We start from the raw sequence: 17968 nt of genomic DNA, 5'->3' as shown, positions 1-17968 counted from the left end.
CAGAAAACAGAGGTTAGTTAGCATTTTAGGATCAGCATTATTAAGGCTCTCTGGGTTGGGGGAGAAATTTATTTAAAATCAGAGGACTTTGCAGAAAAAATAGAGAAATGGATGTGGAGGCAGTCATTTACAAAGGAAGGTAATGCAGAATTTGGATTGATACTATTTCTTCTTAGTGCTCTGTTGATGTTAGAAGGTACCAGCAAAAACTTGTGTTTCAGATGCAGGCATTGACTCAGTGAACACTGCAATTGTCATGTGCCTACCTCTAGATGCAGTGTTTACAACATTGCTTTAAATGCCAAAGTCCCTGTATGCTGTATTTAGTCACTCCACAGGAGCCAGTGTGCTGAGGGCTGGAACATGTGAGCTGACCAACAACAACAACAACGACAAAAAAGCAGAACATTTCAGGCGTAATATCTTACCTAGACTTAAAAGCATGTTTGAGTTCTGCTGTCACAGACAACTCTGGGAAACTAGGCCTCAGAGTCTCAAACCTCTTCCTCATTTTATGCAGCCAGATCACAGCTTCCCCTGAAACGTAGCTGCCAGGGGAGCAGAAGGAAGGGGAGGATGTGCCACCCAGTTTCTGCATAACAGAGAAGTGGCTAGAGGATGAGTCCAGGAACTGAAATCCATGGGTGTTAGTAAATCTCTAGTTCACACTTTCAGAAAAATTTTCCTTGTTTCCAGGCTGTAGACAAAACTGGAGATGGATCCACACAAGCTGGATCACTGGGAAGGAAGAAGTGTCGCTAGTGCTGCCAAAGTACCTGCTGAATCTGGTTACTAAATTCTCTACAGAATTCATATAGATTGTATGTGTGCATACAGTCTAAAGGATTTATCTCATAGGCCAGCCCTTTAACCTTCTGATCATAGGTTAGCCCTCTAACCAGAAGGTTATCCCTTCATTCTTTATGGAACCAAAATGTTTTTATTTTCCCACAAAACTGCGTGATCTTTTTATCGGTGGTTGCTTATGACAGGTGTTAGGAAAGAAATGAGTAGTGGAGAGAAAACTGACTGATGAGTAAGTATGTAGAGATTTGCTGCCTACACTTTCTGGTTTCTGCTTTTCTGTGAGTGATGCACAGTTGTTATAAATAGTGACTTATCTCTAAGTGTTTCATTAGAACTACCCAGACTTTTACTTCTCAAGACAGGGATTACCTCTTAAATTCAGCTGCTCAGCTGATGTTTCTTAAACAAAATCACAAAATACATCTTGTTTTTCACAGAGACGCGTGGGATTGTAATACTTGTGCTTCTGAGCATTAATATTCTGGATTTGATCTGCATTTAAAGCATTATGGCTGGTGAAACAGAGGAAATTCTTCTTTGCTCTGCTTCCAAGTGCATTAATTTGACATTGGTAAATAGTTGGAATTGCCTGGGAGATGGCTTTCTTCCACATGCCTTATCTTGGAAAGACAGTGATGGACAAGGCAGTGAAAGCACCAGAGGCAGTGCAAAGGCAGATGTTTATTTAGAAGTGATTGATCCATTCAGAGAGCTTGAAATTGCATTTGAAATCCTGCTCTCCTTTGACTGCTTGTGCTTTAAGGAGAACATACTGGGGAGTGGAGAAAGAGGATTTGTGTTTTCCCACAACCCCAGCTGAGCATTTAGATTAATATACTTTTTTTCAGTGCCAGCCCCAGCCCTCCTCCTGGCTCCAGCTGCTGGTTGCTATGCATGCACCTTCCCCCTCCCCTACCAGAGCAGCAGCTGGAGTGGTTTGGATTGAGTACCCTTGGCTAGGGAGCTGCTTTGGCTGGAAATAAGTGTTATCTTTCAGCAGGTTATTGTTCGTCTGGGCCACTTCCTCCATGCAGCTCTTCGGGGCTGTGTGTCAGCAATGCAGGAGGGGCTGTGCCAGAGAGGGGCTCCCCAGGGTGGCAGACACTGCTTAACCTGGGCTGCTGCCAGGTACCTCTGTGAGACCTGCAGCCATGCTTACCACACCTCTGAGGACGTGGCTGCCACGGTTCACACAGCCCCAGGGAAGTGTTAGGCTGTCCAGGGGAGGGGGGAGGAGGCTGTAGCTCAGAAATATGGAACTCTATTGAAGCTGACAGGCCTGTGCTGATTTACATTACCTGAGGACCTGGTGCACGCTTTCTGTATGTCTCTTTGCATGCTTACACTTTAATCACATGCCTCACAACTAGTGATTTTTATAAATATCCTTCTGCCTCTCTGCTGTGGCCCTTCTTGCCCCTGGGAATTGCTCCCCCTGCCATGTAGCAACTGGCAGGTCAGGGGCTTTCTGGCGCTGGGGAAATGGGCACTGCAGAGCCCAGTGAGGGCATTGGGTCCTTCCTGTTTGCAGTGAGGAAATCATTGTGTTCTTTTGCTGCTGAGGCAAGTATTGCAGATTATGGCAGTCAGGCGGGGTGGGAGTTGGACTCTTGAGTAGCTGAGGTCATCTTGCCTCGGTGCTGTGTCTGCACTGACTCCAGGAGGCCAAGGCAGGATGCTGTGAGGGACTCGGTGCTGTGCAGCCTCAGGGAAGGTGTGATTGCAGAGGGGATTGAAACTTTCTGTGAACGATACTTACCGTGATTTCTTTGTGTGTAAGAAAAGAAGCAAGGCAGGTCATCTGAAGCACTCTGTGATGTGTGGTGCCTGGCAAAAAGACCAGTGGGAGCCCTGAGGCACCACAGTGAAACACTGCACCCCTGAGCAATGGGTGCCTGGCATTTCCCTCACTGGGGTTCACAGCCCTGATGCAGTCTGGGGATCTCCATGTGTTTGTGTCATACTGTGGTATTCTGGTGCTTCAGGGATCCCTGGTGGTTACCAGTGAGAACCCAAAACAGTATTTTCCTCCTTTCTGTGCTATTTGGCTTCTGAATTTGTGTGAGGATATTGACCTTGGTGCGCTGGAGTTTGGACACTAGCAGAAAGATGCAGGTGAAGAAATAGTGGTTTGCTGGCTTTAATCTCTTAGATTTCTGCTTCACTTGTCCCGTCCCAAGGATTAAACTGATTTCCAGATCATCGTGGGAGTGAATTTTCCCCCTCAGGCTGTTTGTGAGGGATTTCCTTTGCCTTCCTCTATTATCCACGCAAGAGGTCATCTTGGAGGCCCTTTTTCAGGACCTCTGGCCCCAGCCTTTGCACTCTCTGGCCTTTTCCTAAGGCACAAGTTGCAGCTTTCAGTCAGCGGTGACAGATGCCTCATTTGCTCTGGAGTGCTCTGGCATTCAGTGAACCGTGGCAGCATGTGGGGACAATGTGCTGGCACCTTTTTGAAATGGTCAAAGTGTTGTGACCCTGATGGTCCCCTCAGGCTACCAGCCCAAAGTCTTAGTGCTGCTTTGGGTACATGAAATTATTAATGGTGAGGAAAACCTGTAGGATGGACTTTCCTAGAGGCTGTGCACCAGCACCCTTAACAGGATCAGGAAGACTGAACTTCCCAGTGAATGTGTCCATGGGTGCACAGCAAAAATCAGGATAATCACAATGCTCTAAAAACTCAATTTAAATTAGAAGTACAGGCAGTCTAAAGTTAAGCTAGAAATGGTTTGCCTGAGCAGGTCCCAGTTTGTGGTTTCACATGCGTATTTTCCTGTTTTTTTGAATGTTTCAGTTTGTTGTCTGAAAGATAGACAGAGAGGAAGCTGTCTGTGTGATTGTAAAACTGGGGAAGCAGCAAAACTGATTAAACATGAGATGCTGTCAAAAGTATCAAGCGAATACAGTAGGGGAAAAAAATATCTCTTCTTGCTCAGTAGTGTTAGTAAGTTAGAATAAGTAAACATAGACAAAGAAGAGCACAGTTTTCTGCAAGACTGTGACAACATCACAGCAAACTAGAGTTGTTTCTAAATGCTGGAGAACTTCTTAGCATAAAAATAAGATACCAAAAGACTCCCCTGCAGTTGTTTTATACCTTTAATTCTCTGTACGATTTTGAAAAGACTTTCTAGTAAAGCTAATTCTGGGATACTTTCTCAAATTTTCATTCGAGGATTTCACCCTGCTTCCCCTTTTCAGGTCACCAAAGATGCCTTCATTTGTTCATCTGATCTCTCATAGTGACAGCACCATGGGTTTTGTCTTGACTTTTTTTTTAGTTCTTCAGGGGTCACAGGAAATGTATCATTTCAAGCTGGGTTTTTATGCTACCTACCTTCCAGCATGTCAGACTGTGATTCCTTTAGGCAACTTTCTTATGAGATAAATTGAAATATAAAATATGTAGGCGAAAATAGTTGCTTTGTAATGAAGTTGTGATTGACAGTACTTCCCAGGATTAAGTTAAACAGGATTTAAAATTATTAATAAAAATGTATCCCGGTGCCATAAAATCTGCGTTCCTGAGTGCTGGTTGTTTTTACAGCTGTTGCTTATCTGCCCAGCCTTTTCATAACCAGATCTTGTTTTGCTTTCTTTCCTAATAGCATATCAGCATTCAATCCATTGAACCTTTGTGGATTTCTACATTAGGCAAAAGTGAAATAACAGTCAAAGGAGAAAACACCTTTACACGTGCATCAGGCATAAAGCTGATACTGACTGGAATCACTGGCTGTAAACCAGACGTGTGAGTTAAACTGAAAAATAACACTATTTACTTTGCATGGTGAAAATTATATCCATTTTGCTCTAGCAATATGGTTGTGTGAACAGCTGTCATATAACTCTCCTCAGCAGAGCAGGGGATACTCTGCACTCCTTTACTTAAACTTTCACTTTAGATTACCAAAGGATGAGAATGATTTGGTGTTTGAGTACAGCACAGAGGATGAGCGGGTTGTCGTTCTCTCAGTGGCAGTAGGACAGTTTTCATATCTGTGGCTCTCTATGCCTTCTAGCAGGCACCAAGAAGCCAGGTCACAGGAAAGCCTCAGTTTTTGTTTGAATCTCCTCTGCTTCAAAATATTCCTCATATATTCTAGGATTCTGCTTGTAAAGCACAGACACCATGCCAGGGAATGAAATCTCTTGTACAACAGCTCCTGTTTTTCTCTGTTGATGATCACACTGTGTAAGCCCCTAGATAATTAGGCAGTCTTATTCTGAATCAGTTATTTTCAGGTGCAGCTGCAATGGCTGCCTGTGATTAGGAGGCCCATTTTAAATAGCTAGCACTTGAAAAGGTAGTGATCAATTTTTGCTTCAACCATGAATTTTCAGGAAACCACAGAGAAAAGAGGAGAGAAGGAGAGTAAGACAGGAAGTACAGAGAAAGAGAAAGGAGTGAAAAAACAGGAGGAAAGAGAGAAAGAAAAAGAAGAAAGAAAAGGAAAATGAAGATTCTCATTCTTGACTAGCTCATGAAGCATGCTGTTAGCATGGAGAAGTGCACAGTAAACAGCAAAATCACACATTACATAGCCTCATCCCAGGGCTGATTATCTATACTGTTTTGTGTGATTATTGTCACATAGCAACTTCATTCAAAAGATGCCCTACTTTGTCTCTTCAACTCCCTGCTCTCTCTTTCCACCTCCATCTGGCAGCTCAGACAGAGATTCGGTTCTCTTTTCTCCTTATCTCTTGCTGTAGGCTATAGGCTTCATGTAGTAACACCAATAAGTGGCATCTTGTGTTTCAGTGTTTGTTTTCTTTCTTCTCCAGCATTAAAGTCAGAAATGTGCTGAATGATACACAAATGACATTTGCTCTCCCACCAACGCGTAAAGAGGCCAAAAGTATATGTATCCAGGCTAATGGGAAAAAATGTTCACCACCAATGACCCTGCATTATGTTTCTCTACCATCATGTTCTAGAATTACACCAAATACCTCCTGGATCAGGTAAGTTTGTCTTTCTGTACCTTTTATGTATTTATTCAAATGTAATTGCACTGAGCCAATATGAGCCTTCTTCCTTGGCCGGACTGCAGCTGAAGCAACCTTGGAAGGCCGCTGTAAGCTTTGTGTTGGATAAATTTAAGCCTGTGAAGTGATTTAATAGATAGGGTCATAGTAGCTGCAAGATGGATTCTGTAGGCTTCTGCCTACCTCAGGTCTCTACAGAAGTCAAAAGTAGTCTATTCCTACTAAACCTAAACCCAAAACATGGATAGCAGAAATTCTAACTCCAGTTATTTTGATTTCTTGATGCTAATATGGCCTTCATCTGTGAAATGGTATAAAGTATCAGTGGATTGGAAGTGAAGTGAAAATAATCATCATTGCAGTGATGTACACAGACTTGCTTTACAATATGATTCCCTAAAGCCAAAAGAGCCCTTTTCAAGCCTTTGCTATGTTCTGCAGAAAACTCACAGACCTGGTGAAAGACTTACAGTGGTTTTAAAGATATTCTCTGGGACAGCTTTCCACCTGTCCCTCTGCTTTCACAGTTTTTACCTGTTCTCACATTCTGAATCTGATATCTTGTCAAGTGAGGATTGGGCTGGCAGCTGCAGCAGGTGAGCAGCCAGGATGCATGCCCTCATCTCCAGGTGAGAGGCAGCTCAGGCAGCTGGATATTAATAATACCTTAAGCCACTCCAACTCTGTAGAGCAGAGATTGTAAGCCACAGCCCTCAGACACCAGCAGCATTGTGTGCCGAGACAGATGGTCTGAACACTGCCGAGAACGTTTCCTGTGAGGAGCCTGGCACAATGAGTTTGTCCTGAAGAAGGCAAGAATTAAGCACAGGCAGGGCTGTGCTGGGACAGTGAAACACCACAATGCTCTTTCTTTGAGACAGAATATTAAATCATGGTTGATTTCCTTGGCTGCATAAATAGAAAGAAAGGTGAAGAGTCCCTGAAAAGGAGTATGCATGTGTATGCAATCAAGTCCTGTGGTTTTGGGGCAGCAAAAGTATTTACCATGACATTATGAGGAAAGAGTGGAAGTACACTGTATAGCTCAAATTATCATGTTCTGCAGTTTGACTTTATTATGTTGTCTGCTACCAAAGCAAAATGCACTTGAGTAGTTTATTCACAACTGAAACCTTAATGCAGGACATGTCTGTGGGAAGAGAGATAATATTAACCTCCCTTTCTCACCACATTTGTTTGTGTTTTGCTTTCCTTTGGTTTTTGCAGTGGTGGTCGCAAAATTACCACAACTGGTAGAAATTTTAATGTGGTGGACAGTGTGATTATTTCAGATGACCAGAGATCAAACCTCACAGTAAGTCTGAACCTCCTTTATAATACAAAATAGAAGTTTATTGATGCATTAGGTTGTTTTTCCTAAGGTTTGAGGAGAAGAAACCTCAATAATTTCCAAACACTTGCACGGACATGTCAGTCACCCTGCTGAAATAAATATGACCACTTACAGGATTACAGTTATACACATTCTTAATACAGAATCACAAATACACATAACCTGCTCTCCTGCATAATTTCCTGAGCTTTTTTTATGGTCTAGGGACAAATCTGTCCTTTTTGAGTCTCCCTAGTCTCCACATATGGGTGTGTTGGAGGAAGGGGTGCTATACTTCCCTCTGGCTCTGTGCTGAAAGCCCAAATTATACCGCTGCCTCAATGAGGGGCAGCAGGCTGGAGCTGAGGTTGGGATGAAACCCTTTCTCCAAGGCTGTGAGGAGGTAAGCCCTTTGTTGACCCTTGCAGTACAGAGACCAGAACACAGCATAATCACCAAGTGGAGTAAACATGACCAAATGCTACAATGACTGTAGCAACCCCCTCTCTCAGGAGTTAAGTTAGAAAGAGCAAATTCCTAGGAGCGCTGCAGAGCTTGTCTTACTCTTCTCTTGTCACCTGCTTTGAGGGGAAAGAAGGAAAATTCATTGTCACAATTCCTGTCTCATTGCAGGAAATAGTTACCCTAGCAGTGAGCAATCAGCCTTAAAGCAGTGTGCAGAGTGTGTGACAAATGCGCTTAAAGGTAGACATGAGCTCAACACAGAAATTTTTCCAGGTGCTCTGCATGCAGCCCTGATCCCAGAGAAGATGTTTAGCAGGTAGCTGTGTGAAGCCAGGAAGATATTAAAATGAATTTGAGTGCCTCTGTTTGTGATTGTACCCACTGTTGAGTATTTAATGACTGTGAGAGCTTTGCTATTGCATTTCTAGGTCTCTAGGTGTCCTGGAAATGCATCTGAATATCATTATTTAACGCCAAGCCTGAGCCATGCAACAGAGGGTAAAGTTGTTGATATGATGTTAAAAGTGGATACTACCTTTATACCATGTGTCAAATTACACTATCACCCAGACCCAGTGTTCATTAACTACCAGCTGCACACTGAACTGGATCCTGATCTGGAATTAAAAATATATGTAAGTTTTGAAATAATAAACTACAGTACCTAATTTAAAATAGTGCTTGGGGATATTTTTTTTACTGCATTTAGTGACTGATCATTGCCTTCATTTTTTTCCCTCTAGAAAGAAAATGATAACTTGAATATTTCTAAAACGGAGGTAGAGGTTTATCTATTATATATGACTGGTGCACAGACCAAAAAGATATGGTTCAGTGTCCAAAATATTACCAAAAAGCCAGACCGTAGCACCATACTGTGCAAATTCAAAAGGGAAGGAACCGACAAGATTGACTTTTCCACTGTGAAAGTTTTTGTAAGTAGAAATCCTTTTTGTTGCAATTCAGCAGTGTTTGAGTGTTTATACAAGAGTAGTGAAATGTATCATTAATGCTGTCGTGGTACTTGGTAGTACAGTCTTCTTCCTCATACCTAAGCATGCGTGCCTGGCTTAGGTACACTGACAGAACTGAGTTCATTTTCTGTGGGCAGGTGTCAGAGGTAAGCTTTGCAGGCAGAGCTGAACTCACTGCTGCTGAGCTCCAGGAGAGCAGTAGCAGTCACACCTCTTATCTGCAGAGCAGACATCATTGGAACAGCATCACTGTCTCCAGGAGAGCCCCTCATCTTAGATCTGTAAGCAATCTAATTCTCCAGCGTGGCCATGGGGAAAAGGATTGTGTTCTCCCAGTCACTTTTTCCTAATAAGTAGGTAAGGATCTGTCTCAGGAATCACCAGTGAGACAGAAGGCACTTCTGGATGAAAAATGGGGTGAAATTCAATGTACACTGGGAAAGCTAAAATGCTTTGAGCATGTGGCACAAAGCCAGGCCCAAATATAAGGACATTAGCATGGATGTCAAAGCTGAATTGCAGCTTAAGATATTTGCTCCATGAATAAGATGAAGATACAAATTTTATAAATGCTATGATTACCATTTATGAAGGAGAAAAATTATGCCAGACTCTTATTGCACTGTATGGTGGTATAAAACTGAAATAACTCTATTGACTTCAAGGCATATGGCTCATAGTAAAGATTAACAAAGCTATTCTTGATTTTTTATCACTTTTAACTGATCCCCCATCTGTGGATCCTGCCATCTGAGCCAGTTATGGCATGGAAAAGCCTTTCTGAGTTTGGTGTTGAGTTTAAAAATCAGTGTTGCCCTGCTCTATCACATGCTCATCCTGCAGATTTCATAGAAGTGACTGTCATAAAAAGGCCACCACTTTACTAAAGCAAATCAAATGCAATAGTTACCATGTAACAATGCACTTCTAGTACCTTTAATTTTTTTTCCAACGTAAGAAAAATATAGAAGTAGCAAATCCTCACATTTTTTTAAAACCTTATGAATAGATCATCATAGAAGAAGTAGGGCCACTGAAAAAAAGGATAAGATGGGTATAAAATACAAGTTTGACTCAAGAATAAATGTATCTCTGGCCTTAGTTTTCCAGAAGAAATAAGATATTGAGTGTGGGTTCAAAGACAGAATGATCAGTCTGCATGAAGGTGTCAGAGAAGAAAATGCCATTCTTGTGGCAGAAGGAAGATTCAGATAGATCAAAGGGCTCAAGACAGCAGGAGCAGGATCATTCCCATTATAGCACTGAGGGAAAACTGACACATGACAATGTAGGCTTAGTAGGAAAGATTTTAGGTAAAACAGAGGTCAGGAGAAGTACTGTATGACTGGAGAGCAGCAAATAAAAACCCAGTATTTTAAATTGGAAAAATCCCCAAACCCTAGGCAAATGGAGGCTTGCTGATTTAATCCCAGCTCTATGTAACACTTGAGAATGTATTCTGAATTACTCATGAAAGACCTGGAGGTAAGTGGAAAGTGGGATAATTGTCAAAATCCTTTTAATGAAACAGATCATGCTAGATATCTTTATTTTCTAAGATGAGTGATTTCCTCAACAACAAAAAAGCTATAGATCACATTTACCTGGAAGTTATTCAGTAAACTATTTAACATGGTGATTATGAGGCCGCCAGGGGTTAGAAAAATCACATGCTGTGTGTGGGGAGCTGGCTCTGGGCAATGCTGATATTCATACAGATATTCTTTAATATCACCACTGACTTGAACACAAAAATCAGGCATGCACTGGTAACACTTGCTGATGACATAAAGCTCAGAGGCATTACCAGGCCAGAGAAGGTTTTATAATGTCATGCAGAAAAATGAAATTAGTTTAGGAATAGGAATTGGATTAATTCAGGTGTACCTTACATAGTCTGTGATTCATAAGCAAGAAAAAAGATAAGGAAAGGAATGAGACCACTAGATAGGAAGGTTATGATGAAGAATAAAGATAATCGAAATATAAGCAGATAATTAAGTGAATGCTTTGTCTCACTTTTCAATAAACAAGGATGAGTAAAAAAAATTTCTGCTTTAGGAAGTCTTCAGTTGGACATGAGAAGTCTAGAAAACTAGATGTTATAGTCACAGGATGGGCAATGAATTTAGCCACTAATGCATTTGAGCCTTGGAAGAGGCTAATGGGGTCCTAGGAAAGCACAGACCTGAAGGACTTTGCATAGGAGCTGTGAAAATATAGAAACATCAGAGGGAAAAGTAACATTTGATGAAGGAAATAGATCTGCTTTGTCTTCTGTTCCTTGTAGCCCCGGAAATATAAAGGCTGTGTCCTTCCAGCCCTGTGGGTTTTTTTGCTTGCTTGTGTCTGTATAGCTGTGATGTGAGTCTCCATTTGGCAGTCTGCAGCTGCCCTGGCTGCTCACCTCCTGTGACAAGCCACTGATTGCAATCACCAGATCTCTGCCTTCCCTGCTGTAACCCAAAATAATTTCAACTCAACCCTCCTTTTCAATTATCTCAAGCTCATTTCTATCCCTGGCACTTGGTGGTATTCTTTTTATGTGCCAAAACATATTTTTGTGTCTAGCCTGTTTATAGTTTTAGCTACCCTTTATTTATGTGCTTTTGCAGTCCTCTTTCCGATCCTCCTTTGTGAATTTTCTTCTGCCATAATTATCAGTGGTAAATGCCTCAGTTTGGCATTTGGCAGACTTCAGCACTTTCGTGTATCCCTAAGAATTAATGCCTGTCCTGCCTTTGACAAGCCCATGGCTGGGGGATGTTGTGCATGTATTGTAACATGTTCATGTACATGTTGTACCTGTATTGTATGTTGCATTTTTTAATGACCCTCAGGAACAACGTCCTACATAAAGGGGTTGAAACTTCCTCAGAGAAATAGGGAAGAGGGCTGTAGGCCAGGTGTCTGAAAAATTCTACTTCCCTCATTCTTACTATGAGTCTTATCTTACTTTTCTGCTCAGCAGAGTAACCCTGTGAGTGCAAACACATGACTTCCTTGTTTCAAAATCCCAAAACATTTAGCAGCAACTCTGAGTGCATCAGCTACTTGGCCCATCTGGAGGCCAGATTTTGCCTTTCATTTGAGAGCTCTACTTTGCAGCAAGAGCATGGCAAAATTTGGTGGTAAATAAGGACTTCTAATTTTTTTTATCATTGCTCTGTTACCCAGCTTAAACATCAAATACAGTAAAAGTTAAGTTAATGTTGGTTCATATGCATTTTGCTGAACCTCTGCTGTTATTCCCAGTAATCTACCATTTTCCTTATGTGCCTTAAATGCTTTTTTAAAATACATTAAATGTCATTTTAAGCACTGATATAATGCCTGTCATCTATTAACGCAGCCATTGCTTTTCTTCAGGTCAAACTAGGAAATTTTGAGCATGAAGTCAAACCAACATCATCACACATATATTTATATGTTCTTATTTTGCTACCTATTGTGGTGGGCGTCATTATAGGTAAGTACAATAATGTATTGTCAGCTTTTGATTTGCTGAAGGGTATGATCATGAAACAGACACTCCACATACTCACATGTCTGGAACTGTCACAAACAGTCTGGTGTTTTGCCCTGTTCCCAATAAGAGTGGACAAAGTTAACTCTGTTCTGGTGTGAAGTCTGAATTGTCAGACTGTAGCACATCACAAACATGCTACAAGACAGTATTTCTGTCTGTTCTGCTGGGATTACTCACTTTCACTTCATGAAGCAAGCCACAGAACTGACATCCTTGTGTCACAGCTTGGTCCCTTCCAGCTGTCAAAGCTCAGCTACCCTCCTGTCCCTGGGGAAGATGTACCCTACAAACTGCTTATCCTCAGTCAGTGTTTGTGGTGTTTCTGCCCAGTCTCATTTAGATGATTCATGAATTTGTGGGTCATTACTAAACTTAGGGAGGTAAATAGTTATCCCCTTCTCTTCTTGGTGCTCCCTTTTTTTTTTCTGAGTCTTTTTACCTGGTTATATATTTGAGAAACTTCTATTTATTTTAATAAGTATAGGGGTTTGTTCATTTGGTTGATTGTCTTTTTTTAAAGTTCATTTTAAAAAGGATCCATATGTCACATTTTTATTCTCTCTAAATAAGCTTTAGAAAAGTTAACAATTTGTAAGTGGATTTTCTGTTCAAAACAACTGTTTTTTTTTGTTTAATCGGTGTTACCTTAAGTAGGTTGCTATTAGTAGAAGTTGTTGTTAGAGTCTGTGTTTCACTGTACAGGCTGTATATAACAGGGTGTGCTGCACTTTCAAATAAAGTTGGATTGACAATTCAAGACCTTGTTAAAAGGAATGATTTTTCTAAAGATTGAGGTATATACAGATCCAGATAACTAGGGCTCATGGGTACTAGTACAAGGACAACAATAAAACACTAATTGTGCAAATGTACATTAATCTTTGTGTTTCTTGATAATAAATTATGTCTTGTATAGGAGTTTTCTGTTATTTCTGTACTCAGAGTCTTTTTTCTTCCTTTTAGCGGCATTCATAGTTACTAGATACAAATCCAAAGAGTTGACTCGTAAACAGAGTCAGCAACTTGAACTGCTGGAGTATGAGATTCGTAAGGAAATACGTGAGGGTAGGTCTGCAGCATATTTTCTGAACTAAAACTGTCAAGAAGCTCACATTATATAAACATTTTCCTTTTGTAGCTGTTACAATACTTTTGTGTTGTATCAGAGTTGCTGTTTAATATTGTATGCACTGCAGTAGCAGATAGCACTGAGCTAATAGGATTGCATGTAGTATTTCCTTCAACAAAAAAGTAGATTGCTACTTTCCAGCTCCTAAGAGCTTCAGTTGTAAAAACAGCCCCTTTTGCCTGAAAACTGTTTTTGAAGGAATATCTACTGGGGCCAAGTTATAATTGTGATTTTGTGTCAGCTAAACTAACTCTCTGGGTGGGGATGGGGGGTGCTTTTTCAGGATTTGCTGAACTGCAGATGGATGAATTAGATGTGGTGGACAGTTTTGGAACGGTTCCCTTCCTTGACTACAAACACTTCGCTCTTAGAACTTTCTTTCCAGAGGTAAATATTTACAAGTCTTTCAGTTGTCAGCCCTGACTAATAGTAAAAAAATTGAGGAAGGTCAGGATCAAATAACTAGAGAAAATACTACACAGTAATTGCACTTTGTTCTCACAATAAACTTTTCTTAAATTAAGAATTACCAAAGAACACTTAAATATATCTCTATATTTAGCCAAGCCTTTGTGCTGTAGATAAAGCAACATTCTTGAATTTTCAAGGGTTGTGTGTGTCCATTTATTTTTATTCTGCCTCACTGAGCTGCTTGCCTTTCAGGCCATCTTAACTAAGCTGTAATTTATCCATTTGGGTTTTTTTTGTACCCATGCTTTCACTTCCAATGCTATAGCTAATTAAAGTAACAGTCAGGCTAGCTAACGTGCTAGCTAACATCATGACACTTCCTAATTAGACTTGTGGGATGAAGAAATGGCTGTAAGATGGTGCTGACTTTCTACACCAAAGTGGTGACAGAAATGGTAAGATGCTGATTCAGAGGGGTGCAGCTCAAATGCTTAGAAATGACATAAATAGTTAACTCCTTTCCAGTTTAGAGGCAGATATTTTCAGTGTTTGTTGAAGCAGTCTGGCCACTGCATCAGATTACCAAAGAGGTGTTCTCTTGAATGTTTTACTTCTCTTACTAATGTTTTTTTTGCCTGTGTGGCATTATCAGCCTCATAATGCCATTATCAGCCTCATAATGCCATTATCAGCCTCATAATGGCATTATGAGGATGATAAGTGCCTTTGCCACAGCTTTCAATACTATATCATGATGGTAACCAGTGCTTACGAGCATTTATCCAATTGGCAGAAGCTGTGATCTCAACTGGTGATATTTTCCTGTAAGACTGGCACCAGTAAGTAGAAGATTGGTTAGTTTAGGGCATAACTGGTATGGATGTGAATTATCTATCAGGCTTCATGTATTACTCATCACTGCTGCAGCCTGGTCTTGCACTCTTGTCTGCACACTGCTTCACTTCATTGCTGTTTGTGATCCTAGCAAAGGCTCATTGTGATAAAGTTAAATACATGTGGTAGTGCAGAATCAGGGCTTTGGTTTTTGCTTAAAACCAAATACCAGACACCAAAGCAGAATAATATTCAGCAATTACATATGCAAAATCCCTGTATCATTTGAGTCCAGTTGTCACACCAAAGGACACTGGGAATATCTCTTGGGTACTACTGTTATGTTCCCCAGCCTAATTTTTAGAGGGTCACCAGGTGGTTTGAAGAAAGTGGAAAAGAAACTTTACTTCCTGTATCTCTTTCCTTTCTGTTTGTTTTGTTGCCAGGCATATTAGCATTAAAACAGCATTTTATTCTTAAGAATATACCTTTTCCTATACTTTCCCTTGTCAAAACAGTAATAGTCTGTAGAAGCTGACTCAGTGGAAGTGCTATGCTCTATGCAAATAAAAAGTTAAGAAAAAAAAGGTATAAAATTTGCCACTCTGCTGCAGTCTGTAAAGTAAAAATGGGAAGGGCTCCTGTTTTGCCTTGGGAGTCTCATGCCACTGCACATCCTGGAAATTATTTCAGTTGGATTTAGTCTCCGTTTGAAATACTTATCCCACAAAGGTACACTTGCTACTGTTAGCTCTCTGCAAACATACAGTGTCAGGCAACTTACTTAAATTGTTGTATACCAATTTCTTCTGCTAAGTGCTTACTGTTTACATTGCAGTAGTGTCCAAACATGCCTTATGCTGTAAGAATGTGGCAGAAAAGCAGTGCTCCACTGAACAAATATTATAGAAGAACAGAAAAGCCAGTGGGGTATATATTGCAGCTGAGTGTCAGGAGGGTTGACAGGAGGGTCAAAGTGACAAACCGCCACTTCCTTCACTAGCCACATGTGTTTGAATGATGTCCATACTGCACTCTTTGTGCTCCAGTGTGATTGATGGGCTTTGTCTCATCTAATCTAAGCTGTTTAAGGATGGAAATTGAAGCTGTTGACTGAGCATCTTCTGTAGTCAGTGCAGAGATGGGCAGCTCAGGAAAACAATTCATCCCATTTGTCTGAGGCATCTCCCTTAGGATGGCACTAGCTGCTTAAAGAGGGACTCCATACCTGAAATGAAGAGTGATCCACCCCATCTTTGTTCCAAGAGTCTTGCTTCCCACTGCTTCAGTTTTCTATATTTGATCTGCTTAATAGCTTTTAATGCTTGTAGGTCTTAAATGGATATTATATCTACTCTTAACATGTTCTTGATGCTTGCTAAGCCTGATTTTTGCTTTGCTTGTTAAATTTGTCTTTTTATTTCTGTTTTCCCTCAGTTTCACACATTGTTTGGTTTCATGCTCCAAACCTTGTTCCCTGTTCACAGGCATTTTTAACCTTTAACACAGTTCTGGTTCTTTCACTCTACATGTGTGTGTGTGTGTGTGTGTGTGTGTCTTTTATTGGTAGTTGATGTTGGGATTGCTAAAGAAGTTCTGGAGAAATGGGAATAGCCAGTGGAGGAAGAGGGAGAACAGTTTGGTAGGGTAGAATAGAGCAGGAGGAATGAGGAAAAGGAGGGATGAACAATCAGGTATGTAGACGAAAGATTAGATGTGAGATGCCAGTGTGTGCTCACAGCCCAAAGTCTGTCATAGCCAGGGCTGCATCAAAAAGAAGCATGGCCAGCAGGCTGAGGGAAGTGATTCTCCCTCTTTGCTGTGTGAGACCCCACCTGGAGCACTGCATCCAGCTCTGAGGCTCCCCAGCACAAGAAGGACATGGTCTTGTTACAGCAGGTCCAGAGGAGGGGGATGAAAATGCTCAGAAGGTTGGGACACCTTTTCTGTGAAGAATGTCTGAGCCAGCTGTCCTTGTTCAGCCTTCAGAAAGGAAGGCAGCCTTTCAGTTAAAATAGGGCTTATAAGAAAGATGGAGACAGACTTTTTACCAGGGCCTGTAGTGATAGGACAAGGGCTAATGGTTTCAAACTGAAAGATGATAAACTTAAATTCAACATATGGAAGAAATTTCTTATGATGATGGTGATGAGGCCCTGAAACAGGTTGTCCAGAGCAGTTGTAAGTGCCCCATCCCTGGAAATGTTCAATGCTAGATTGGATTTATGTAGCCTGGTCCAGTAGAAGATAACCCTACCCACAGCAGTGGGGTTGGAACTAGATGATCATGAAGGTCCCTTATGACCCAAATCATTCTGTGGTTCTGTGAGGAAACTAGGGGCTGCCAGCATGACAGATAAAGCAGATGACAGTAAATGGTGTAGATCTGTTGCTCAAGAGGCATTGACAAGGTGTTTGAGAACTGGGGGCTTCCTTTTGTGTGAGAGCTTTTGCTAGGACTGGATGTGTGGTGACACCTGTGCCTCAGTGGAGACTGCCAGCATGGACGTCCTGGTGAGTTCATTAGTGACTATTCATGGGGTGCCTTGCAATGAATGGAAGCAGATGAGCTCAAGTGTCACTTGGTTAACAGCAGCCCTGTATACCCAAGGCTATCACAGCCAGCCAGGAAGGATGCAGCCTGCAGCACCCCTTGCACACCAGCACGTTTGCAGATGACAGTGACACACAGCTCTTCCTGGGGAGCCTTGGCTGACTGCTGTGCTAGTGCAGCTCAGCAGCACGAGTAACACACACAGCACATTGAAGATGATACCAGGTCATTTTTGAGAGTTCACTTTCCAGAGAGCTTTGGCAGCACCTTTGCAGAAGTTACTGTGTAGAGTTTTTATATTGTATCTGCTAGAAGTCGACATTTCCATTGTTTTGTTTTGAGTAGTATCAGGAACATGCTTGGTGTGTTAGAAACTTCTGGTGTACTTGTGAATGATAAATATCCCCTTATATTTTAGTCAGGAGGCTTTGCATCCATCTTCAGTGAAGAAATGCCCCAGGTAAGCTGATGTAGTGTGATATACCTTATTTAATTCTTTTTTTTCAAGAGTGATTGTATCCCTTCTCTCAGTGTTGTCCCATCAGCTTGCATATTCAGCATGTTCCCTTTCCTCCACAAGGGAGGTTACATGGGTTTTTATGTAAAAGGAGTTTGAAGTATAAGGTGCTCTTATCCAATGGGTACTTGACTTAGATAAAACCGAATCTCATCATGGGAAATGATGGGCAAACTTAACTATTGGCATTGCTTTGTGTATAGGGCAGAAAATGTATGCTCTGCATGTGTATATTCTGTGTTGTAGACAAACATAAATGCGTTTTTGGTAAAATCCTGAGACACCTTAAATAAATACAAAATTCCCACTGATTTGATGAGGCCAGGATCTTATCCCATATGTTTCTTTTAATTTTTTATGAGCACTAAGAATCCATCATAGCCAAACTACAGTTTGCTTATTTTTGTTTAACTATTCCAG

The 17968-nt window shown here is 41.2% G+C and overlaps 1 protein-coding gene across 1 annotated transcript in view; it reads left to right on the top strand.

Annotated features, from left to right (window-relative positions):
- The window catches only part of PLXNC1 (plexin C1), a 70680-nt gene that overhangs the window by 26231 nt on the left and 26481 nt on the right, over positions 1 to 17968 (top strand). The window contains exons 9-18 of the mRNA XM_030959795.1: positions 1 to 12; positions 4419 to 4561; positions 5599 to 5778; positions 7030 to 7117; positions 8029 to 8235; positions 8344 to 8535; positions 11944 to 12043; positions 13067 to 13168; positions 13516 to 13619; positions 17450 to 17491. The exon at positions 1 to 12 is cut by the window's left edge and continues 42 nt beyond it. Of these exons, the coding sequence (XP_030815655.1) occupies positions 1 to 12; positions 4419 to 4561; positions 5599 to 5778; positions 7030 to 7117; positions 8029 to 8235; positions 8344 to 8535; positions 11944 to 12043; positions 13067 to 13168; positions 13516 to 13619; positions 17450 to 17491 (1170 nt within the window). The remainder of the gene's footprint in view (positions 13 to 4418; positions 4562 to 5598; positions 5779 to 7029; positions 7118 to 8028; positions 8236 to 8343; positions 8536 to 11943; positions 12044 to 13066; positions 13169 to 13515; positions 13620 to 17449; positions 17492 to 17968) is intronic.

This window comes from Camarhynchus parvulus, chromosome 1A (genome assembly GCF_901933205.1).
Source record: "Camarhynchus parvulus chromosome 1A, STF_HiC, whole genome shotgun sequence".
Lineage (NCBI taxonomy): Eukaryota > Metazoa > Chordata > Aves > Passeriformes > Thraupidae > Camarhynchus > Camarhynchus parvulus.
Note: the sequence above shows the minus strand (reverse complement) of the source record. Positions and strands in the feature narration are given on the sequence as shown.